This window comes from Chelonoidis abingdonii, chromosome 3 (genome assembly GCF_003597395.2).
Source record: "Chelonoidis abingdonii isolate Lonesome George chromosome 3, CheloAbing_2.0, whole genome shotgun sequence".
In the NCBI taxonomy this organism is placed as follows: Eukaryota; Metazoa; Chordata; order Testudines; family Testudinidae; genus Chelonoidis; species Chelonoidis abingdonii.
In genome coordinates this window covers 131,946,327-131,971,866 of record NC_133771.1, presented here as the reverse complement: position 1 = coordinate 131,971,866, position 25,540 = coordinate 131,946,327, and the positions used below count along the sequence as shown (strand labels likewise).

Sequence of the window (25,540 nt, the reverse complement as noted above, 5' to 3'; positions counted from 1 at the left end):
TTTGGGTTAGTTTGAAAACCAGAGTATGGACTTCTCTGTTTATATTTATAAGCCTCACAACTGCTAATCTCCTGCAATTGCTCTGAGTTCACTGTAGGAATTTATAGACTATTCATCCTGCAAGCGTCCCTTGATTTTTCTTGCACTCCTCACTTCCCTGCAATAAGTCCATAACACTGCTATAAACCCTAACTGAATTAAAAATAACTCACATCACTAATGGCTACACTCCAGCGGTAACGGAACACCTGTAATCACTTTATGAGAACATTAATATTAACACTATCTTAAGGGGACGTACCTAAGAAGGAAGTTTAGTGGTTTTGTGCAATTTATGGTAAGTCTGCCCCTGAATTGGGAGGAGATATGAAAAGCACAAAACATCTGGCTCTGAGTTAATGGATAGGCAGATGCACACATACAACTGCAGTATTACAGTGATGCATGGATGTGCAGCATGGTAAACATGCAGTGGGCCTGATTCTCCTCTCACTTAATAACTCCATATACTTCAATGGAGTGATGCCTGATTTATACTAGTGTAGCAAAAAGATAGTCAGGCCCTGAGTTTTTAATTAAGAAAATGATCACCTGTTGCTGCTTCAGACATCCTGGGCCAAAATTCTGTTCTAATTTACACTAATGCAGTCCTATTGACTTCAGTGGAATGATACTATAGTGACAGGAGAATTTGTCCCTATATGCATATGATCATCTCCACTGACTATCAATGTGCTCCATTACTTTTAGTTTTTATATTAGACGTACAGCCACATAGTTGATCTATCAAGCTATATGCAGTTGTCTCCTATCATTTTTCATGTCCCAAACGTTCACTGCTGTTATAGGCAAGTCAGCTACCAGCACTGTTTTGAGATGACAATCAAAAAGGAATCTGTAATGGAATCCATAAAAATAAAAGTTAAAATTCTACCTGTAGCCTGATATTTATTTTTTTCAAGTATTTTGGGGAAGACTGTTACTAACTATAAATATCTTGACATTGAACATGGATGGTCCCCTAGTTGAGCTAGGAACTGTTGCTAGATGCAAAGGGAACTCTTTCATGCTAGCCTCCCTATGACCTCTGACATAACTTGGAAGTGAGAGATTGTTCTGATGTAGTGATGCAGCTGTCATAACATGTATGTCACACCTCAGCTGAGGGAATTTTGTGAAGCACACAGCAGAATATTGTGGGCCAGACCTTAGATCAGGCATTTTTAATTAGACAGTAAAGGCCACTAGGCTGTATTTAAATCAGTCTTTCAGCCACCAAAACATGTAACCCAGAACTAAGCACTGAGTCTGAATAATAATAAACCAACTGTCTGTCATTCTCTTGGCTTCCCTCCTGGTTTCATGCATTTGTTTTGTTTTTGCAGGTAGTGGTGTGATAGCTGTGTTGCTGATTGCTCTGTTTCTGGATCAAATCAAAGCCAACCAAGCAGAGAGTGAGACAGAAAAGATGCAGACACAATCCTTTTGGTCCACATTCCTAGCAACTTTCCATCATCTTAAAGATAAGCGACAGTGTCTCCTAATCCCTCTGACAATGTACAGTGGGTTTGAACAGGCATTCCTTGCTGGTGATTATACAAAGGTGGGACTGTATGTTCCTAGTTATACCTGATCTTTCTATAATTTACCTCTGCTTAATACTATTTCATCTACCAGATAATTACTCAGAGTAAAATGATGTATAGTCAATGGCAGGCAACATACTTGGCAAGGCTAAATTAATGCCTAATACTATTTGAATTAACTCCAACTGAGCTCTTCAAAATACAAGAGGCTGGCAGTAACCAAATCAAAGCAAAAAAAATGTGGGAAGAAATTATTTTGAGTGTACAGCAAAAGGTTTTTTAAAAATTTCCTTAGAATTAGGTATAATATTTGTATTTGTTTGGTAATGAATCAATACATTATTGATAATTAAAATGTTACTGACTTCTTTTTAAGTATTGCATGGACATTATGCTTCCATTTTTGTTTAAGACTATTAAACTATTAGTTCTATTAAGCTATCTAAAATTATATTGCACATTTCTTTTCCATGTCTATAAATCAATGGCAGTTTAAAAAGGCAGAAGTCAGTGCTATTACAGGAGATAGCATAAGATTGGAACAAAAATTAGAAACTTCTAAAATGAGATTTGCAAATACAGGACACTGAGCAATTGCTGATTAGCTCATCCTGAGTTCTGGAACAGGTCCAAAAATATTGCTAGTTCAAATACAAGTTTTTTCTTCTTTAACACTATCATGCCATTTTGTCATTCTTCAGAATTCCTTTTGTCTTGGCTCATGCTTTTCACATTTTTGTAATAGTCACTAGTACAGTAAGTTTCAGAAAACTCCAGACTTTCTCAGGGTATACCATGCCACCCTTATTTCTGAGCTGCTGCTGTCACCAGCGCGGCCTTCAAAGCTGGGTGTCTAGCCAGCAACCACCATTCTCCAGCCGCCCAGCTCTGAAGGCAGTGTTGCCATCAGCAGCAAAGCAGAAATAAGGGTGGCATGGCTTGGTATTTCCTATATACTTAAATGGCTCTGTTTGAATCAATGCCTTACTGTTTTTAATATTTAGTGAGAGTTGCATGTTAATTTTTTACTGATATATGTACTTGTGTAGCAGGCAGGGGCATAAACTACTAGACACAAAGAAGAAGGGTGTGAGCAAATACATTTGAGAACCACTGGTATAGGGAGCCTAAGTTCAAGCTGTGAAGTTAAATCCCCCTGTTGAATCCTACTGAGTGGTTTGATGGCTGATCTGTAAGCTGGCTGGCTACAAAACATTATCTAGCTACTTGCACAACATGTTCAAAACCAGACAGCCTGAAGTAATAAGGAAGAGTCAAAACCACCCCTCTTCACATGCATTCTCAAAAAAACCAGCACAAAACAGACTTATTCCTCAGCTGTACGTTCAGAAAGTCTTCCAGGAATCTGACATAGGGAAGGAGATGAATATCTTCTTAGACTGCTCATCTGAAACTTTAGCGTTCAAGCACCATGCACAACCAGAGAGGGATGATGTACCCATTACTAATCTTGAATGGATCAAGTGACATCCCATAGCCATTTGGGAGAATGTTTTATAGGTAAGATTCATTCCCTTTCTGGGGGTGCACCATGCTCTTTTATGGAGATTAGAGTTCAACTCCCAATCCCAGCCAAGGAAGGGTAGAGAGTCCTTTGTGCCACTATTTAGCAAGAAAGTCTAGTGACCAGATGGCCTAGTGGTCAGCTCATGGTCTTACAGTGTCTACTGTTCTAGTCATCCTGGCTCTGGCCTCAATCACCCCTCATGCTCCAATTGCTCCCTCCAAACCTCAGTCACTACAAAAGAGTGGGGAGCAAGGTAGGGGGACCTGGGCCCACCCATTCCATCAGGTACCAACTCAGAGCACTAGGAGTTCCTTCAAAGTGTCCAGCCCAGTTACTGAGCTCTTCAAATTATGTTACCCCCAGGTCACTTCCTACCAGTCTGGAGCTCCTCAGTTTGGAACAGAGTCACTGGCTTAGCAGACTCTCCTCAGTCTCTCAGTGTCCTGTTCAGTCAATCTCTCTCACTTGTGGCTTTCAACTCCCAAGGAGGGAGTGAGGAGTCCAAGTCTCAGCTGCTAGCACAGCCTTCATAAAGCTGTTGTCATTCCTTAAACAGCTCTCAGCATCAACCTGGCTTCCTGGTGCCAGCTCATTCTCACCTTCTCCTGGGCTACCAGTGTCCCTTTAAACTGTTCCTCCACCTGTTGAGGGCAGGACCAGTATTTTCTACTCCCTGCCCTGGTTCAGCATGGGGCCTGTAAACCCCATCATACACTACCATGGGGGCTGATCTGAAGGGGAAATACGGCTCCAAATGCAGCCCCTGTTCCTTTAAAAGAAATGCTGCTACTGTAGTGCAGGTCTCACTGGGAACTGGGGTGGGGATGTTGCTGAAGGCCAGATACAGCAGCATTCCAGAGACTTGACAGTGGAGATACATAACTGTGCTTTATTGATCATGTCTACACTCTATGAATATTCACCAGCTCTGAGAATCAGACCCTCTGACTTTGGCCACAAAGGCAAGTCGTAGTCTGTGAATAATAATACCACGTGTCTGTTCTCTTCTCTTTAGTCATATGTGACCTGTGCCCTGGGGATACATTTTGTTGGTTATGTGATGATCTCCTTTTCAGCTGCAAATTCATTCTGCTCTCTGATCTTTGGAAAGATTTCCCAGTTTACTGGCAGAAAAGCCCTATTTGCATTAGGTATGTAAAGACTGCTTGGAGGACCAATTATCTCATCCGGTAAGCCAAATCCTGTGCCCCCTTACCAGAGCATGGGGCAGGGGGCATCATGCTATAGGTTACCAGTTAGAAGGAGATATACCTGGAGGCAAACTCTTCATTCATTAGAGGAGCTGGCGAAGAGAGTAGCTGCAATTAAGCTGCATATTCAAGTCATTCCATTGACTTATTTCAGCACCTCTCCATTGTTGACAGGCTCAGCCCACCCTGCTTTTGGTGATACTATGTACTCAGGCTGAACTGTTAGTTCTTTGGAGCTAATGTGACTGATGCCAGATGGCCCAATAATGAGAGAGAAAATCCTGATCCTGTTGAAGTCCATTGCAGTATTGCTATTTGCTTCAATGAGATCTGAATTTACCAATAGCTCTGTCAGGGCCAAACTCCTTGCCTACTTTTGGTTAAAAACACAGTGAGTAATGAGCCAACGTATTAGCTTGGTCCTTGGGGAGGAAATGTGAACTTGGGGTTACTGGCAGTCAGTCGAATAACTGCAGGATATATTTTGAATCCTAATGTGTTCTAATTGCCACACATTTTGTAGGACAGAAAAAATGAAAAAAAAAGCAAGAGAGAACTATCTCAGTGTGACAGTTTAGAATAAATGAAGTGCTGCATATGGACAAGAAGTGTGTAGGGTACTATGAGGAGAAGAGACTTACATGATGGATATATTTAAGTGCTCCTTTCAGTGGACATTGAAAAAAGGCTATCCCAATAAATAATTTACCAGGGCATAAAAATATGTAGGCAAGTGTTTCATTTTCAGCTCAGTATCTGAAAATGAGATTTCTGTGCCATTTGAAGAAATTTTATTACAATGAGTTGTCCTGAATTCCACAGCATGGTTCACTTTATTAATAGAAACCGCATTGCTTGATTCCACATGCATTGCCCTAGAAATTTTCCCTAAAGTAGCTTTAAAGCTAGACTCAAGATAGTCAGAGTTCTAATATAGAACCTTAGAACTTTGTAGGTTCTAGTTCAGTTTTTGCCATACTGTTTTTGCTCTTTGTGTATTCGTCCCTCTTGGTGACTCATTTTATCTTAAGGAAAACAAAGAAATTATAGTCTTTATAAGGGTCTGATTCAAAGCTGCTGCCCATCCACCCCTGTTTCCACTGATTTCAGTGGGTTTTGAATCAGGACCTTGGAGTGTGAGAGCAAAATGCAGTGACTCACTAACATTCTCCATCAAAGCATAACAATTAAATGGCAGCCGCCTCTTCAACAGGCAGCCTAGACGATCTTAATGGTTCCTTAAAAAATCCAAAAATCTATATTTAAAGGACAGTATATGGAAAACAGAATGAAGCATCCTTTCAGTTATCTACCAGTAGACACATACATCACATTAGGATTCAAAGTCTTCTGGGGACCCCTATACCTACTCAGTGGCACATTGGCTTGGGTATTCCCGTTGGTAGGTCTTAACCTGTGGGTTAATATCTACATTAGCTAAGAATTCCTCTCTATTTAGGACATGGCCTGGGATGACTATATGAAAACAGACCCTTACCAAAATGTTTCATTGTACAATATTAACTGATGACCAAGAGAGTATTGCAGTGTCTTCATGTAACTTTAAACTGATGAGTACAAATGTTGGACCCTTTCGGGTTCACTGACCTTATTTTAATCAATAGCGTTTGAAGGCAGCTTGCAATAGGCTCTGACACACTGCATATCTTATATGAAACTTCCAGTTTAACAACAGTAATTATGTTCTCTCCTCCTCTCCTAAACGTACAGCTGCAGTTACAAACCTTGCCTGTATAATAGCACTATTGCTGTGGAAACCTCACCCAAACCAACTTGCTGTATTCTTCATATTCTCTGCTCTTTGGGGCCTAGCTGATGCCATCTGGCAGACACAAACCAATGGTAAGTCCCAGCGACAGCTAACTGAACCTCACTGATATAGTTATTCTGTATGTTTTTTATTTATATGCAGTCTGTTTTACTGTACATGGGCATAAACATGGTGATGAGTTTAAGGCGGGCTTCAGAAAATACACTTACCCTCCTTTCAGTCAGAAAAACACTCCAGAATGAGAAACTAATTAAAATGCTTATTAGCCTGGCCAAGATGGAGGGAAGGGACATCCTTGAACAAGGTAATGGATGATCAAAATAAAACTTTGAAATGCTCATTAAATTCCAGAAGGAAAATCAAAATTCAGAGGTAATTAAGTTAATAACCAGCTTGTAATATAGAGCTATCATTGGCTTGCATATATACTGTGACAAAGTTCCAAGCCTGTATTTGTGGGTCCCGCGCTTCCTGGCGGACATAGTGGCCTCAGAAGCTCGGGATGACCTCTCTTTCCCAGTATGGTGGCAGAGGTTACCACTTACTGAGCTATTTTCATCACAGGCCAGTATGGGAGGTGGGAAGGTGGAATATCCACAGTCTTTGTTGCTCCTTAGAGCTCCTGCCTGGAACAAAGTCAATTTCCTCTTTCAGAGGGATCTCTGTAGATCATGCGGTGGGGGGGAAGAAAGTGGGGAACCCAGGCCCACCCACTACTCCAGGTTCCAGCCCAGGGACCCTAATGGCAGCAGCTGTTTGCGGCTTCCCTCCTCCACTGAGGCTGCTTTGCTTCCCTGGGCCACTTCCCCGTGCTTCCTTTTTCCCAAGCTTCACCCTTACCTCAGGGTTCAGTACTGCTTCCTCTCCTCCAGCTCCTTTCACCTAGGTCCTCTTGAGAGAACTGGCAAGGAGAGCTTTTAAAGCAGTATAATTGGTTCCAGCTGTCTCCATTAGCCTATCAGCCTAAACTGACCCTTTCTCAGTTAATTGAGGTCAGGTGTCAGTATTAGCCTAACGACCTTAGCTGGTTAAATTGGCAACAGGTGTCTTGATTGGCCTGGAGTAGCCCTTGTTTGGCTATCCAGGGAACAGGGCTCTGCTCATTCTGAGGCTGATATACCTCCATCCACCACCCTCATATCCCTCTGGCCTCAGTCCGTCACAATAGTGACATCTGAGATAAACAGTTGATGCAAATGTTCTTAAAACTCTAAATATTAATATATTTCAATACCTCACTTTGCTGAAAATAAAGGAAGTTCTTCTTTTTAAAGGTGGGGACACACACACAACCTAAAGATTAAAAATAGGACAAATCAGGAACAAGTCATGCACTATGGTGGCCTGAGGGACTGCCTTTGAACATGTAAAGACTAACAACCACCAACCTTAGTCTTCCTAACTGAATATCTCAACCTGTGCTGGCAAGATTTTCCATAGCCTGCCACAAGCAAGACACAGTTTAAGTGGTTTAACGAGGCACACCCACCTCTCGTGAGTACCTCCTTGGCTGAGTGCATGTGCCAGTGCCCGCACTCTCTCTCTCAGGGCTAGTCCACAGCGCTTTAACGTGGCTTGTGTGATCACTGCAGAGTGCAGTGGGAAAGAGCTTTCCCAGGGCTCTAAAATAACCACCTCCACGAGGGGCGTAGCTACTGGTGCACTGTCTACACTGGCACTTTATGGTACTGAAACTTGCTGTACTCAGGGGTGTGTTTTTCACACCCCTGAGCGAGGAAGTTGCAGCACTGTAAAGTGCCAGTGTAGACAAGCCCTTAGTATGTTCCTGCTCTGGGATACTGCCTCCTGGTGACAATGTCTTTGCCCTCTTCTTGGGCATTTTGGATGCAGCTGTCCAACTGGGCCACTATAGTTCAGTTGCCTCTCTAGGGTGCCTCAATGTCCAGGCCACTTCTCCCCAGAGGCTAATGAGGAGTGGGGAGGACCCGTGCCCGCCCATTATTCCAGGTCACAACCTAGGGACCTTGTAGATAACAGCCATCTGCTATATCCCTTTATCTATGTCGCACGGCTCCTCTAATTCCCTGGGCCACTTCTCCGCAGCCCGTGCCATCTTCACCCTTACCTCAGGGCCTTGTCCTAATGGAGTCCAGCAATCTTCTTCTTGCTTTCTCTGGCTTCTGGTCACACTGCCCTGTCCGAGGTTCTGTAGGTCAGTCAGCCACACTCCTACAGCTCCAGCAAGGAACTCAACTCTCTCTGGTCCTGAAGCTCTTCTTATATGAGGCTGCTAGCCCTGATTGGTGGTGTCCCACATAGCCGCTCTAGGCAGTTTGGAGGCCCCTTTCCACTGCCCTTTTCTGGGGTGGGATGTGGCAGGGCCTCAGAGAGTCTGGTATATCCCATCACAAATGCTCTCCTATCTTATCATGTGTTTCTTTTCTCTCCATTTCTTAATTTTTTTCATCTGCAACTATAATTCAGATCTGGCTATTAACATAGCATTACAGATGCTGGTTGACCCTCTGAGGGCGAGATGCAGGGGGTATGACATAGCCGGATTCTATGTCAGATTGTGTAGCTGGGCGTCCCTTCCCCTGTAATGCTTCAGCTTCCCTCTGTTTGGTTGGGTAGTTTGGATGAATTGACCTTCCAGTTAAATCAAAATGCTCTACCCTTTCATGGTCCCAAATAGGCCAAAGGAAACAAAACACAGTCCCTTTGCCCTGCTCAGGCTATAATCCTCTTCCCAAGATACATAGTCTTCCCCTTAGATACAGGGGAGTGAAAAGTGGGGCTTCCTCTAACCCACTCTGGAAGACCCCCCTCTCCCTGTGGACCCCTAAATGAGAGCAGGTGCCCACACCAGGCTACAAGTCCACACCTCTTCTCTCATGCCAGGCCATATCCTTCTCCTGCATCCAGCACAACCCTAAATCACCCCCACCTCTCATATCCAGGTTCACATCTGCTGAGGTAAGGCTGATATCAATAGTTATTTGTCCTCCCTGGATTAAACAGTTCATTCATCTCCTGCCTGGAACAATATACGGATCCATGGGGGTCCTGCCTATTGGGCTCAACTTTCCCAGGCTTCTTCCCCAGCTTTCTTAAACATGCAGCAGGTCATCCCCAGGGTCTCCTCATACTGAGGACCAGACCCTGTCTTTTATCCTGCTTCCCTCTTTCCCAGCAAGCCTTGTGCTCCGGGACTTGCTCCTTCTGGATAACACATCCTTCAGAATGCCTGGCCCTAAAGGGGCCATGGCCCACTAACAGGAGGCTTGGGCTGCGTCTCCCTTCAAAGTGGCTGCACGTCCTTACAGCAGAGAGAAGAAAACAGGAGGGAAGCGCCTAAGGTCATAGAAGGAGGTTGAGGAGGGATGGCAGTTGCTAACCATAGAGCAGACACTGGCAATGGATGGTTCTTCATATTGGTGTAGAGTGAGTGATTGTGGCTAATGTGCCTTGTGGTGCAGCGGCATGGTTACCCACTCTTATGTACTGTTCCCTAGTCCAGGGGTCACCTTCTTTTAGGGTGACCAGATGTCCTGATTTTATAAGGACAGTCCCGATTTTTGGGTCTTTTTTTCTTATATAGGCTCCTATTTACCCCTCACCCCGTCCCGATTTTTCACATTTGCTGTCTGGTCACCCTACCTTCTTTCCTAAGTTCCTGGAAGGTCATTCAACCGAGTTCACATTTAGTGGTTGACCTGGAAGCAAAAAAAGTATTCTTTACACATGTACAACCCCCTATATCTTTTCTTCTGATCTTTAGCTGTGCTGCAGGATAAAATACTAGCACAACAGCCACAATAGTTTGTATCTTCACGTGGTCACATAGCATCACTGATGATAACGTTATGCCTTTGTGGACAGATGCAATGTTATTACATCATAATGCTGCATCACACCATGGGATCTCCAATATTATATGAGTTTGTTCAGGAGTCCTATATGGGTCTGATTCTCCTCTCACCTAAATCAGTTTTGCACAGGTATAACACCACTACCTTCACTGGAATTACTCCTGATTTACAGCAGTGTGAGTTAAGATTCATGCCTTTTACAATAAAATTTTAAAGAACAAATCTTGCATTTCTTACTCTGGCAAACCCCCACTGAAGTCCATTGGGATCTTAGATTAAAAGCTGAGTAAAAACTGAATAAGATCACCAGGTTGTGGTGCACAATTAGGACTTATGAGATCATCAGAGAAGATTTACTTTGATCTGGTATGGATATGTAATCTAATACTGATCAAGGGTTCCCCCTAGAGGATATTAATTAGAACTGAATGAATCCTTTCACATATTTCCTTCTACATATTTTCTAATATTTTTGAGTGGCTGGATGGTTATGTGTGTCCCTAGTTATTTTGAATGGAATCTGTTCCATTTTAGAATTAGCAATACCCACTCTTATCTAAACTGAACACAGCTACCACAGGCCTTCCTGCCAATAATTGCAGTTCTTCAGTAACAATTGTGTAGCACAGGCCAACCAAGTAGAGGGTAGCAAAATAAAATTCGTGTGTCTCTTTAGAAATGATATGAATCAGTCTGGAAAGCTGATAGAACTGCAGCTCACATTATTTTCAACAGCCCCGGTTTGTGCCCATTCCTAATCAGAATGAGGGGAAAGGAGTTAAAGGAAACATTTGAAAAATGAGGTTATGCTTCTAAGAGCAAGGGGCTGTTTCTGCCAGCTGGACTCAGGCATCGCACCAAGGAAGCAGAGCACTGCTGGGGCATCTCAGGCTGACCTGCCAATCTGTGCCAACAGTTTTATGCTATGGACAAACGTTTGTTAGGGCCTGGGATGAGACACCAGACTCCTGTTCCTGTGTGACTTATGCCCAGCTGTTAGCACATGTTCAGTCCAGAAGTTAGAGTTATGGGTCCAGATTTACAAAGGGACATAGTCCCAGACCCTCAGAGCTATTCAGGCAGCTTGCATCCATTAATCTATCAGTTAGGTGCCTAATTACCTTTAAGGATTTGGCCTTAGGCATTGCCATGCAGAGTGTTGCAACACTTAACTTTCAGGTGCCTAGAAAATCATTGGAATCCACAAATTCTGGGTTAGGCATCTAGGCTCCCTATACAATGAATAGGGAAAGACAGGCGCCTGAGAATGGGATCCACAAAAGCCAGCATGCTAGGAGGGGCCTACACTAGCCAATGGAAGATGCCAATGAGAGGAGCGTATCCTAAATCTTGCCCCTCTGATGGAGTTAGGTGCCCAGCTCTGCTTGTGATAAAACCCACAAAACCCCCCTGAACAAACAAGAAAAAACCCTCCTAAAATCCAAATTCTTTAACTCAAAAATACTATTATATTAGCAAATATTGTTTATACGAATCTCACTTCCTTAATCCAAGAATCTGATAATTTTCACCCACATAAAACTCCTTTTCAGAATTAACTACAAAGCATTGTAGCAAGGCTCTTGTTACTAAAACATCATTACTTTTACAAAATGTAGTACAGGGCATTTACTGTATACTATGAAGGACTAACCTACACTGATCCAGGTTAATGAACTATACATCTAGTGACATATTAGCCTTGATTTCGTACCACACTTGTTCGCTTACTCACTAATTTGTAAAATCCAGTTAGTGTCCCCTTGTAATTGGCATGAATTAGCAAGGTTCTACTGCCCAGATGATGAGATTGTCCCCTTTGGGAAGCTAAACGTCTCTCACAGCTCACCCTGACTTTTCGAGAGCAACTTCAGCAGGAAAAGATTTTTGTGACTCTAATACAAGCTAGAAATGCAAATTTACACTGAATGTTTTAACACTCATCAAGACAAAACTGCCTTCTTTGTTGCTTGAGACTCTATGGACTGGGCTCAGCCCACCTCATTGATCTTACACTGAAACACTACAGGCCAGATAAATACCTAGGTCAAGCTTCTCATTCTACTCCTCATCCTATTTCCTCACTGCATCTAGCACTGTCCTCATCTTCCTTCTTATGTTCTCATCACTTCATGTAAGAGCCTTCTGCTTCATGGCTCTTGGTGTCTAGAATAAACTTCCTGCCATCTCATTTAAATTTTCAACAGAAAACATCCTTTCTTCCTTGCCTATAGCTGTCTTCCCCACACCCCAAACTAGGATATATTCACCAAGTTACATGTATTATTTAACTTCTTATAACGCCATGGGATACAGTTTGCATGACAGAGAAGACTAAAATACAAGCATGTATTTTCCTGTGATTTGACCTTTACAGGGAAGGAAATATAACTGCTGTTGTAGGAAATATAGAATGTGTTCAAACTTACCATCACAAAGATCATCTCTCTTTCTTTGCAGCACTCTATGGAGTTTTATTTGAGAAGCACAAAGAGGCAGCCTTTGCTAATTATCGACTCTGGGAGTCATTGGGATTTGTCATTGCCTTTGGATACAACACCTTCTTACATGTTTACGTCAAACTGTACATCGTAATGGCTGTGCTAGTGGTGACTATAGTGATGTATGGGGCACTTGAATACCTGGAAGCAAAGGACTTGCCTGGAACACCTACCACTGTGAAGGAGGAAATAACCGGATCTGTAGTCCAGCAAACACGCCTTTAAACCCAACAGGATCAGAGCAGTGGAAACAAAGAATGCTGGGCAGCTCAGCACAACTGATTTCTTTAAGGGAGATTCAAAGTGTTCAATCAGATTTTAGAAGAATATAAAAGGAACTGTTTTCCCAGTCAGGCTAATAAAAGAAATAGGAATAAATCTCCTTGCATACCTCTGGTTGTTAAAAGATTATCTGACTTTGTCATTTCACTCAAACTCTTACTAATAATGACCAACTATTTTTTTTAAAATTGTATTGGATTTTTTTTTACAAATAAAATTTTATTAAACATGATAACAGACCTATTATTAATATTTAAGAATTCTATCTGAACTGTCTTCATGTGTATTTGCACTCTGCAATATCCACTCCACCATGTCTTAGGACAGCAGACAATTGTGTCTGTGCCACTGTGGTTCTTGCATCCTGGTACTCATGCCTTCCTATTGTTCCTTTCTTCACCTCCTCCCTCGCCACTTTAAAACACTTCCCACTCAAAATGTTGGTCAGCAACATTTCTAAAAAATCATAACCATAGTCAACTTGTCCCTCTGTTATGTAACACACAGGGTTTCCCCAACCCCACGTCAATTTTGTTTGGAATTTTATTACATTGTTGGGGTTATTTTGTGCCAAAGTGCTCGGGGCAGTGTTCAGCACATCTTTCTCCACTCACCTTCATTTTCATCAGGTTGGCTTCTCTTCTCTCACTATGTTCTTCCCTCTTCAAACGCTTCAGGTTCACTTTTCTTAAAAGGAATTTTCTCTTAAAAAAGTACAGTTCTCCCCTACCATAAGACACATTTTCAAAAAGTGGATCTATGATGTACACAAAACTTTGTGCAGCCAAACACCTAGGCATGACTTTTTCAAGCACTTAGACCTGTACACACAGGTGCTAACACACTACCCTATATTGCATGCACAGAGCTTGCATGCTGTCTTAGAGTATGTCTTCACTACCCGCCGGACTGGCAGGCAGCGATTGATCCCGCAAGGATCGATTTATTGTGTCTAGTCTAGACGCACTAAATCAACCCCTGAGTGCTCTCCCATAGACACCCATACTGCAGCGCCATGAGAGGCGCAGGCAGAGTCGATGGGGAAGTGGCAGTAGTTGACTCAGCAGGGTGAAGACACCACACTAAGTCAATCTAAGTATGTCGACTTCAGTTACATTATTCACGTAGCTGAAGTTGCATAACTTAGATCGATCCCCCCACCCCCAGGCTTAGTGTCCTTCAGTTCAATGTCCATTTGCGTGCATGCAACTTTGCATCTTTTGATACAGCAGGTTTTTTCTATCATCATGCTATCAAAATACTTTGTTACCTCCTCTCCTTCCTTCCAAAACTATCTGGATATTTTTCATGCTGTGGACATGTCAAGCAATGACACCACAATGGCTTGCCACAGACACCACAGATTCCAACTGAAGCTACAACGGATGAAGCAGGCAGTGAGCAACAGGATGCTGCTGGTATCGGGGAATCTCAGCACACAGGCTAGGCAGAGTCAGAACTGGAAGGATGGTCTTGTGGGTCAGGCCCTGGAATGGAGATTTGTGTTTAGTTAGTGGCTCTGTCACAGACTTCCAGCGTGACATGGACAAGTCACATAATATCTCAGTGCCTCAGCTCCACCTCTGTAAAATGGGGATAATTATATCTCTGCCTCACAGGGGTATTGTGAGGGTAAGTTCAGATAGTATGGCAATGGGAGCCATAAAAATACCCAGCTAGGCAGTTAATTTGAGAAGCCTTAGTCAGGGCAGAGTGAGGTGAAGCATATGATAGCCTCATATGCGAATAACACGGCTGAGCTGTCTGGCAGAGGCAACTATCAGACTTGATCTATTCAGCCTGAACTTTTCAATTAGGCCGTAGATGAGCAGGCCCCATAAGTGAGTTAGAACTGCGGTGATTTAATATAAAGTTAATAAACTGAGCCTGTGCTGTAAAACGACTCATGGCATCAAAATATTGGTAGGGAGCTGAGCCAGGGAGGCCTCGGTGCTCCAGAGGGAAAACAAAGTGACGGTTGGTGTCACTGTGGCATGAAGCTTCTGGCCTTCCAGAGGAACATTCCACGTGCCTTGCTTTGGTTGACTGGGTAGTAAGCAGGCTAATCATGTTTGGACGGAATGAACTGAACCAGAGGCAGGACTCACTTGGAATCACCATTCCCTCTCACCTCACGCTTGGCTGATGGCCAATCTATTATAAATGCCACCAGCAACAACTGCGTTCACCCCAGTAGGCATCTATCACTGACTCCACCTGTATGAGGTTAATGAGTGCCCATTCTGGTAGCATGCTGAGCAATCCCAATATGTACAAGCTGCAGGCTTGAAGGTATTGGAAGGATAACCACTAGTCACCTGGACAGCAAACAGTTTATAAACAGACTGCCTCTAAATGCTGTGCATGATAGATGTTTATACCAGACAACTATTATGCAGGGTCACAGCTTTGCAAGGTGCTGAGCACCCCCTGAAAGCTGCTGAGTACCTCTTGTCAAATGCTGAGCTCCCTCAGTTCCCAGGCCATGGCTGAGGAGACACTGAAATGGGGAGCGAGAGAGCAGAACTGAATTAGTGGGAGGAGGGAAGCAGAGAATAGATGATGGAGACAAGGGAAGTTACCAGTTTTTCTCCCTCTGGGACCTGGTCTCACACTTTATGATCCTGTTTTCCCAGTTCGGTGCAGCTGAGATACAAGTTTGATATGGAAGTTGGGAGCACTGATGAGAGCCCTGGCCCAGGCAGCAGCCCCTGGGGATGGTAGGAGGGAGAGGGGCGGAGAGGAGGTAGAAGGTGGGGCATCCTACTTTACCATCTGACTTTCTAAATTAAACTGAATATAATTAATATTAATCATTGTCTACATACATCCAGTGACTGCAGTAAGAGTCCTACACATAAAAACCAAATCTCATCGCAGTGCCACATGAAACCACAAAAAAGAATGAATTAAAAGCAACATAAGCTAAAGTTTGATATTACTAAGCCAAAGCTTTCATTGACTCCTATGGGAGTTTTGCCTGAGCAAGGCCAGCTGGGCTCAGTTTTGACACAGCATGGTTGGCTGGCTTTGGCTCATGCAGATTAAAGAAGAGAAAGAGGAACCTATGGGCTGGTGACAGAAGTTGAAAGGACTCAATAAAGCACTTCGCCTGCTTCCATGATGCTGTCACTCTTTGTCTTTGTATACAGGATTGCTACTTTGTGTTGCTAAGCAACAATACTTCAACCCTCTTGGCCTGCCCTTGGAGACATCCAGGCAAGAAAAACCAATCAGACAGCTGTAGCTGCTGAATCAGGCAGCCTGCAAATCCCCCTTTGGCATTTGCGAGCATAAAGAAGGGGTTTCCTTATGTTCGTATTTGAAAATTCAAGTGCATGTTGATGTTTGCTGATTCTCTGCCTAGAGCCTGGAGTGTCCTGGCCAGCATGCATTGTTGATTAGGACAATTACCATACAGAGAATGCACCTGTCCAGAAACGTAGATGTACCAGCGGGAGAGGTATGTGCACATTTTGAATCGATGAGTACAGTCGTGTGTGTGTGTTAAGCACTTTCTAGTCGTTGGCCTTTCTTGTGAAAGAGGGAATTTATACAGGAAAAAAAAATCCTGTGAAAAGGATTTCATTCCCAGCTGATGATGGAGGACACACAACAGGGGTTGAGACCATAAGGGTTAGAAGTCTTCTTTGTTTCATACCAGATTCACAGAGATGTAATGATTCGTAAGATGCTGAATTCAACCGCATTTCAACTGGCAGAGTAAGAAAAGAGAGATTTTTTTGTAAGTCTCTCTCGACTATTCTCAATAATAGCGTTTTTAAATAAGAACACGGTGCCAATAAATAAATATTTAGTATGCACCTGTCCAATACAGCTTTTGTCCATTGTACAATGGCTTTTACAATATTAATTCCAACCTAATGCAACTATTTCTAGATTTGATGCCACAAGAACTCTTTTGTGCAAAGAAAATCAGTTATCTGAGCTAGCTTGGATGCCTCCTTGGAAGACGCGCTTTAGTTAAACACAAGTTATTGGTACCAATATGGGGTAACAGGGTCAAATTTGATAGCCTGTGATATACAGGATGTCAGACTACTAGATGATCTGATGATCCCTTCTTGTCTTGAAATCTACAAGCCAGGAGAGCTGAGTGAATAATGGATTTTTTGATTCATTGGCAATTTAAAAAAGTTGACAAAATTCATTTTGGGTCACACCAAAATAAAATAAAATAAAAACGGGCGAATTGAGAAGTAAAAAAAAAAACATTGTTTCAATGAAATGAAACATTTCCTTTTGACCAACCCAAAACAAGTTATTTCAATTATGACCATTTTAAAATGTTTTACAATTTTAAAAATAAAATTAAAGAAAATTTTGAAACAAAATCATTTCAAATTGAAATGTTCAATTTCAAAAGTGAAATTTTAAAACTGGACACCTGTACAGTAGTTGTCATTGCAATATCATCAGCATACAGTTATTTGTTATGGAGACACTGCAGCACAAGTATTTTTTGTTTAAAATACAAGGAAATACATTAGCCTCTCCGATACCCCTTTATGAGAACTGTGGGCAGCTGTTAACTTTTAATGGAAACTACTGCAAGTGCACTGTGCAAAATGATTGCAAGTAGGTGGAGCTTAAAATTATTATGTTTTCATAATTTGCAAAAGAAAATTGAGCAACTCAGGCAAATTCATCTGAATGAAAGGACATTTGTACAGAGATTCACACATTGATTGGGAAAAAACTAGTCAAATCTGTGTTCACACATTTAGCTGATCACTTGATGATAGTTCTCCAATTGTGCTTAAATTGTGTTCCTTAGATCTGAAATCTTTTTATTGTTTTTGCACTCCATATACAGTAGTTACTGAGTTTCCAAGGAATCTGGTGTTGATATTTGTTATGTCCAGGCTTGCAAAGCACTTGTCTTTCCAGTCAACTTCCCTCTGAGTGTAAATGGCAAGGAAGTTTTTCCATTGACACAACCTGACATGAGCAAGCCACTGTCAACAGCTTTATTGTTTAGGTGCTGTTAGCAGCCAATAATGAGTACTTTACAATGTGTTAGTTAAGATCCCTGGTGGCAGCATTTACTGTGCTCAGTAGTCATATCACACAGTGCCTTTCAATGAAAAGTTGCTAGTAGCACTACTGATCAGTGCATAACACACACACACACACACACACACACACACACACACACACACACAACTAACTGCAACATTTAAACTATGACTCAGAGCTGTCAAGCTTGGTCAATTCAGTTAAATGTTATTTAGAATTTCAGTTCATATAAATCTTTTGCCTTTTACTAAAGATTCCTTGACAAGGGAGCTGAGTTGGAGCCTAGAAAATTTGCAGCACAAATGTTTCTTTGCAGGGCTTTTTAAATGGATGATTAATATGTATCTACAAAGGCAATTTTATAAGGGAGAGTGGAACTTTAGGGAAGAAGATGGAGGTAAGGACAATAACTAACATGTACTTACATTACTGGGGCTGCCATGCCAATGCGTGTTCTGCCTCAGCAGTGTCCACCACACTCCTGGGACCTTAAAGAGAATAGAAAATAGACAGTGGTGGGCTGCTTTTCCATATACTCAAGTAAATCTACTTACATCACTAGGGTGCTTTAGTACCCACATGGTTCCCCTCAATCCCATCTCCCAAGAGTGGTACATCCCCTGAGGACTCTGCCTTATGTATAGGAAAGAGATGGGAAGGAGGAATTCCTGAGTCACCTGAAGTAGCTCAGAGGGGTGTCCTCAATCCAAACCTGGGCCTGGTTGACTTCCATCTCTGGCTCAAACACAAGAGAGAAGGAAGTTATAAATTCAGCTGCAAAACAACAGAAAAAATATTCATTTATTTATTACTTACTTTGTTTTACTATAAATAGTGTTGAGTAACAGATTAGAAATCAAGAAATGAAGAAATTCAGCCCTAGTTCATGGATCCTCAGTAGTTTCTGCTCCCGCTGGACAGAGATTCTCCTTGTCATCTTTCAACAGGGATCACGCTATTCTTCACCTTCCCGCCACTTCCCTCCAGTCCCTCTCGCTCGTACACAGCCATTTCCCTATCACCTACAGGTGGTGCCACAGGAGAAACCAGGCCTTCCCACTATGCAGGGTCCAGCCCTTGGGTCCTCCCGTGACACAGCTGTCTGATTCAAACATTAACCGTGCTGCTTCAATGCTTCCCGGGCCCACTTCCTATAATGTCTGTCTCTTGTTAGGCCTTTCTCCTCAGCTTCTTGCCATCAATCCTCTGCTGAAACCCTCCTGGGTTTTGATCCCAGTTTCCTGTCAGGGGCACCACCTCCAGGCTTGGTTCAGATGCCAGGTCATTGGAGGGCACCACTGCTGTCACCAGATCTCTCCCAGCCACTGCCTTGCCTGTCAGCTTTCTCACTTGACTGGCCAGCACAATCTGCCTTTGTATCTGGCTCCTTCTTCCCCACAGGCCTGGCTCCAGTCCCAAGGTCTGGGCGGCAAGTCAAACCTAGATGGGAGCTGGTCCTGAGTTCTTCCTAGAGTCCTAACTTGTGCTGTGCACATGGCTCATGACTCATGCACCACTGCAGATAGCACCAGATCATTCGTACCTGTTTCAAGTTGCAACAATGAAATTCTGTAAGGTAGACGAGGGTTAAAGTTCACAAAAGAAAGATACTTAGTGTGATGAGCTGACAACACCCGTTGACAACAGCACAACGTTCAGGTGACCAATACATATACACTGGACAAGAATGTCACTGAATACTGGAAGAGGGTGGGAAATGGTTTTCCCATATTGCAAGAATTTTTTGAGGTTTTGAAATTTTTTCCCATCCTGAATTGGGGAAAAAAAGATCAAAATCTTGAATATTTTGGTGGACTGAAAAATCTGGAAAAAAAAAATCAAGTCAGGTCAATTGAAACATTTCATTTCAACTGTGCCTTTTCTTCGCAATTGAAAAACAGAACTTTTCAGCTATTTAGATTTTTTTCCCCAAAAATATTTCAAAGCAGGAATTTTGTCAAACCAACCACTTTTGGTGAAGTTTCAGTTTTGACAAATTGCCATTTCCCCATAAATATTCTATCACAGGAAAGGAGGGGCGAGGGAATGCTGTGAGGTGTGACATGCATCCTAGGTTTCTATGGCGATTTAGAATGTATGGAATTTACATTCTGGGTATTGTTTCAAAAGTTGGGAGTTTAAACCTGAGGAGAAAAGATTCTCAACCTTAAAAAATATACCAAGATGTCGGTCTGAAAACAGGTTGAGCAGAGGATTGATCACTGTATAGCTAATGTGCACGTCTTGGGAAAAATCAGACGTGTGCAGACACTAAGGCTTTGTCTACACTGGCAAGTGAACAACAAAACACCCTAAAAGACAAAAGTTTTGTCGAGGAAAATCTCGGGTGTGAACAGTGCTTTGTCGGCAGGAATGGGCTCCTGCCGACAAAGCAACTGCCACTTGTTGGGGGTGGAAGTTTTTTGTCGGCAGGAGAGAGAGATCTCCCGCTGACAAACAGTGGCTACACTGTGCACCTTTTAGCGGCATGGCTGTAGTAGCATGGCTGTGTTGCTAAAAGCGGCATAGTGTAGACAAAGCCTAAGAGTTGTGATTAGGAAAATTCCTTTCTTATTTTATTTTCTAATGTTGTTACATTCCAAGGGTAAAATTTAATGTCCGTCCCTGGAGGCCCCACCCTGGGGATTTCAGAGTGTGGAGTGGTAAAATAGGTAAGTTCATGCTGATCTTAAGGGCATGGATTTCAATGGCAGACATGATGCCTTGTAGAACTGCTCTCCCCCTAACTGCAGTCTTTCCTCCTTTCTAGATGTAGAGGAGCTTCTGCAGCAGGTTTGGGGGAAGGGCAGAGCACTGCCACAGAAGCAGCAATACCCCCTAAAGCAGCTATCAACTGGGATTTCGTGACCTCCACAGACAGAAGGGGCAACAGAACCTTTAAGTTGTACCCCATTTCTTTATATTTAGAATTAATTGGGGTATGTGTGTCTGGTGGGACGGTGGGAAGGGGGTGTCTTATTTAAAAGTTCTATATTAAAGCTGCTAATTTCCCCAGGAAACTAAAAGAATTAAAATGTATTTCCAACTCAAAGGAGCTGGCATGCACCATCTGCTGTGCATATTCTGAAATGGTGCATCCTCTAGAGTTTACATTAATTCCTATAGGAGATTATTTACAAACCCCAAGGAGTATTAACTCCTCTGCAGGACAGCAATGGGGAGAAGGAACAGTATATGGAGCTCTTCAGGAAGGAGGAAAAGCTTCACTGGTAACAGCAAAGTATTAGGTAGACAGCCAGGTGATACCAGGACTTTAGGCTGAGATCCAAAGCCCACGGAAGCCAATAGAGTCTTTCCATTAACTTCACTGGGCTTCAGATCAGGTCCTAAGATCTTGTCTACAGTGGGGTTTTCCTCAGAAAAGGGTTTGATAACATGGTGGTAAAATGTCTGAACCTTGTCTTCAAGGCAACTGTTGGGAAATATGCGTCCTAAATTACTAGTTTATGATCACTGGACTGAACAATGACATTGTAAAAAAATAATAGATATTTGTGAATTACAAAAGCATCAGACTACTGCGCAAGCCCACTACTGCTAAGATTGACCATTTTAAATTAAAAAGCAAAGCAAAAGAAAATATATGGACATTCAGTTTTATAGATACGGCCATGTTTCATACTGCCTTAAAGTCTTCAGAAACTAATATTGCACATGAGGCTCGTACAATTGGTCCTTCAGCAGTAAATAAAGCTTTGGACTCCATTTTTCATTTGCAATTTGCACATTCATGACAGAAAGAACCATGGGAGAGAGAGGCTTTGAGTATGACAAAATGTATATGAGGTGTTTCAGCTCAATTCGTGACAGTCATTTATTTTCCTCCTGATAATTCTTTTTCAGAAAATAAGGCCCACACAATGGCATATGACCATGATGGAGAAGACATCCTGAAGCCTCTGGTCTTCCGTCTCCACGAGAGCGTTCCTGAAGCAGTCCGTGAGGTCTTACTGGAACGTGGTTGGAGTGAATTTGATGAACAAGAGCAAGATGACGCAGACTGGAATCTGTACTGGCAGAACTCTCCTTTCCGTATGACTGACCACCGAAGCATTAAACCATGGCAGAGGCTCAATCACTATCCAGAAACAGTGAGGATCACAAGGAAAGACTATCTGGCAAGGCATCTGAAACGCATGAAGGGAATTTATGGACCATCTCTTTATGAGTTTAGTCCAGTGGCATTCATCATGCCTAATGACTATGTCAAGTTTATAGCAGAGTACACCAAGGAGAGACAGTCACAGGGCAAAAAGCCAAGCTACTGGATTTGCAAGCCTGTGGATTTGTCTCGTGGAAGGGGCATACTCATTTTCCAGGACATTAAAGACTTTGTATATGATTGCATGGTCATTGTGCAGAAGTACATTAGTAACCCTTTGCTTATTTCTGGGTACAAATCGGATCTCCGCCTCTATGTCTGTGTCACCAGTTTTTGCCCCCTTACCATTTACGCTTACGATGAAGGGCTGGTGAGGTTTGCCACTGAAAAGTTTGACCTCAGTTCTCTGGACAACGTCTATGCCCATCTGACAAACACCAGCATCAATAAATTTGGCGCCTCGTACAAAAAAAATAAAGAAGGGATCGGCCATGGCTGCAAATGGACGTTCAGCAAATTCCGATCTTACCTACGCAGCCATGAGGTGGACGACCTGCTTCTGTGGCAGAGAATAAACAACATCATAATGCTGACCCTGCTTGCTATAACCCCTTCTGTTCCATTGACATCCAATTGCTTTGAGCTCTTTGGGTTCGACATTCTGATAGATGACACATTCAAACCATGGCTTTTAGAAGTAAACTACAGCCCAGCCTTGCGCCTAGACTGTTCCATCGACACAACAGTGAAAAAAAGACTTCTCCATGATATCATTGAATTGCTAAATTATAAACAAACTGACACCTTGAGAGAAAACAAAGAGCCTGGCACTAAAGCTTCATATGCTGGTAGAACACATATCCCCTTGAGGACACAGGGTGAAAATGCAACAGATGACGCTCCCAATTTCCTTGCTTCTAGGCAAGAGAGTGAATGGACTGCCACTTCTGCAGTGCAGTCTCTCTTGGAGGTTGCAGGAGGTTCATTTAAGAAGGAGGCCATAGTGATTGGGAAAATGGCCAGAACACATCCAAGGAAAACACTAACCTCACAGCTCCGGGAAAGGATGAACAGGCTGAAAACATCTTCGCAATCAAAGGCGGCGTCTAAAAGCAAACAGCTGCCAGGCGCTAGACACCCTGCACATGCATCTGTCCAAGTCACCCACTGGTTGCCTACCACTGAGTTATGTAACTACAAATTAACTATTCCTCCATATTTTCTCTCCACTAAAGACAAAAGGCCCTTCCCTCGAGTAGGTGATTTTGTCCTTATATTTCCTTTCAACGATGCTGCACTTGAAGCCTCCAGAAATGGAGTAGATGTAAAAAGCATCGTACAAGAAATACACAAGTTAATGAACAAACAGTCACCCCCAGGACAGCAGAAAGTAAAGAAGAGAAAAGATTATTTAACTTTTAGATAACTCAGTGGAAGTTAGGCTATAAGCTGCCACACAATGAAAGAGGAAGACAAGAACCAGATATGAATGGTGCTACTGACACATCTTAGCTGGTGGCTTAGTTTGAAGATGGTGGGTACGTGCGGAAGTCATCTCAGAAATCGGGATCTTGCAAAACCACACACAATTTGAAAATGTCTCTTGTGATTTAACAATGCCACTAGGCAATTATTTTGTTAAATAAAAGGATGAATTGCATAATTAATTTATACAGTATTCTTCTGCCTCTAGAACAGTCCCAAAATGAAAATATAAAGTTGTATATTCTTTCAAAAGCTTTAAAAATGTCACTCTTTGCTTTTGTTTATGAGTCATTTATTAAGTCCTACCCTTCGTTGCCAATAGCTTTTCTTTTCCTGCCTGGGAGGTTTTATAACTATGACATGTTGGTTAGTTTACCCCCTGAAGCATGCAACTTGGATATCCATGTCCCATAGTTTACAGTGTTATTAATGGTCAAAAAGCTATCAAGTCTCTTTAAGAATTCAGTACACGATCTCATACACTGAGCTTTTGGGCAGTCACAGCTGCAAACTGACTACATGGTGTGTGAAGAAATGCCATCCAAACAGAATTACATTCATTTTATTGAAAAATGGGTTTCTGCAGAAATTCTTAGGAAATGTAATTTCAAAAATATCCTACATGCTGTTCCAGACTGGTTTTCAAACCTACTTCTCAAATACTAAACAAAGAATCCCCAACAGTCTTTGTGAAGTAGAAAATATTATAATTAAGTCTCCTACAGCAACAGAGGAATTTAATATTGGAGCTGCGATGAAACTGCCAAGTGCCATTTTTGGATCACCAGATAAAATCTCTCCCACAGACACAAGACATTATACACCTGATGGGGCCTTACTAATGTTAAACAGTTATTCAGCTTTGTTATGCCATAATTATGCAGCCTTACATCAGGATGCTGGTTTAACACTTTTTGCGCAATAAACTGAGTAGGGCGAAAGCCCCCCCCAACACTGAATTGAAACATTTGAGCTCTTTGTGCATCTCTACTGCCACCAACTGTCCGTCTGTCAGTAACTGCATCTGCTTGATCTACAGAAGCACATTCTCATTTTGTTCCAAAGATTAGGCAAAATTCTGACTGCCATGGCATCTAAGTTTGATGCCAGAAAATCTGTGGGTAACAAAGAATTGAGGTGTTGCAACTGTATTCTATCTCCCTACAAAGTCACCCCTTACAGCTTCTATAATAAGAATCACAGAGGGATGTTTCGAGGTTGGCAAGACTCTGATCCTGCAAATGGAGTATGCAGCCACACTGATACAGGTTATCTGTGCTCTGAGAAGGAATCATCTGTGGCTGGGAAAGGCCATTGTCAGTCGGAATACAGGGCAGAGGGGTTTTGCAGCATGAAGGATTAGAGAAGAGAGGGCTGTGAGGAAAAGGTAGGGAGCTGTCTTTTTGTATTAAGAATAACCAAATCAGGGCTCATTTTTACTATGTTTTTATCTCCATTGAAGGTGTCCTGGTTATGGCATGAGCTACATAGCTCTTGTGATTTATGCCATCATCTTCTCCCTCTTAGAAAAAACTAGTCTTGTGCTATTTATTTTGATGGTTCCTTTGCTTTTATACTATTCAGCATCTCCTGAGGCTTGCTTTCTAGCACCCCAGGTCAGACAACAAAATTACCATTAAATATTTGTTTCTATTCTCACCCCAAATGATTATACTATGGGCAATTGCAGCTGTAAAGGGTTCTACTAGCTCGGCTCTGGTTTGCCATTACCCCAGGCAGTATGGTGCCAGGCTCCTGGGAGAGCTAGCAAAATGATTTGGGGTGTGGTATCATTAACACGCACAGGATATGCAGCTCTAAATCCATCCGACCCAGATGGTGCAGTGTCTACTTTCCTAGTGCCTGGCCAGGACAGGGACTTAGAGCGAGTTGCCTGAGACTCAGTCTAGATAAGACATAGGTGATACTAGTGGGTTGGAACCTGGTGATACAACTGTGGTAAACGTCTGTCCCAGATCTGGACCTGTGTGTACAAAATCTGGGTGCTTACTGTGAACCTCCCCCAAGCTTATACCCAGCTTGGGATCTTATTTCGCTGCCACCAGCCGAAGTTTCCAGGGTTTCGCCCCCTCGGGTTCCCAAACCTTCCTTGGGGGACCCCGCCAAGACCCGAGCCCCTGGGTCTCTCTATCTCATCC

At 42.6% G+C, this 25,540-nt stretch overlaps 2 protein-coding genes across 9 annotated transcripts in view; both read left to right on the top strand.

Moving 5' to 3' along the window:
• UNC93A (unc-93 homolog A) overlaps positions 1-12,968 on the top strand; it is a 31,776-nt gene extending 18,808 nt beyond the window's left edge. For all 6 annotated transcript variants that reach the window (XM_032781373.2, XM_032781378.2, XM_032781365.2 and 3 more), the window contains 4 exons: positions 1,386-1,603; positions 4,130-4,265; positions 6,057-6,188; positions 12,411-12,968. In XM_032781373.2, coding sequence (XP_032637264.1) covers positions 1,386-1,603; positions 4,130-4,265; positions 6,057-6,188; positions 12,411-12,676 — 752 coding nt within the window. In that variant the 3' untranslated portion in view covers positions 12,677-12,968. The remainder of the gene's footprint in view (positions 1-1,385; positions 1,604-4,129; positions 4,266-6,056; positions 6,189-12,410) is intronic.
• Positions 12,969-16,211: 3,243 nt separating this feature from the next.
• Positions 16,212-23,655, top strand: TTLL2 (tubulin tyrosine ligase like 2). Of its 3 annotated transcripts, none has more exons than XM_032781326.2 (3): positions 16,212-16,478; positions 20,544-20,675; positions 21,638-23,655. In XM_032781326.2, the coding sequence occupies exon 3, from the start codon at positions 21,655-21,657 to the stop codon at positions 23,320-23,322; it is 1,668 nt and encodes a 555-aa protein (XP_032637217.1). In that variant the 5' UTR covers positions 16,212-16,478; positions 20,544-20,675; positions 21,638-21,654; the 3' UTR covers positions 23,323-23,655. The 3 variants fall into 3 exon arrangements, with proteins under 3 accessions (XP_032637217.1, XP_074920218.1, XP_032637209.1); XM_075064117.1 differs by lacking the exon at positions 16,212-16,478 and adding an exon at positions 18,035-20,445; XM_032781318.2 differs by lacking the exon at positions 16,212-16,478 and having other exon boundaries at positions 20,623-20,712.
• Positions 23,656-25,540: the final 1,885 nt, after the last annotated feature.

Excerpts from the sequence above, each read along its gene's own strand:
- TTLL2 (XM_032781326.2), top strand. The coding sequence starts at position 21,655 with ATGGCATATGACCATGATGGAGAAGACATCCTGAAGCCTCTGGTCTTC.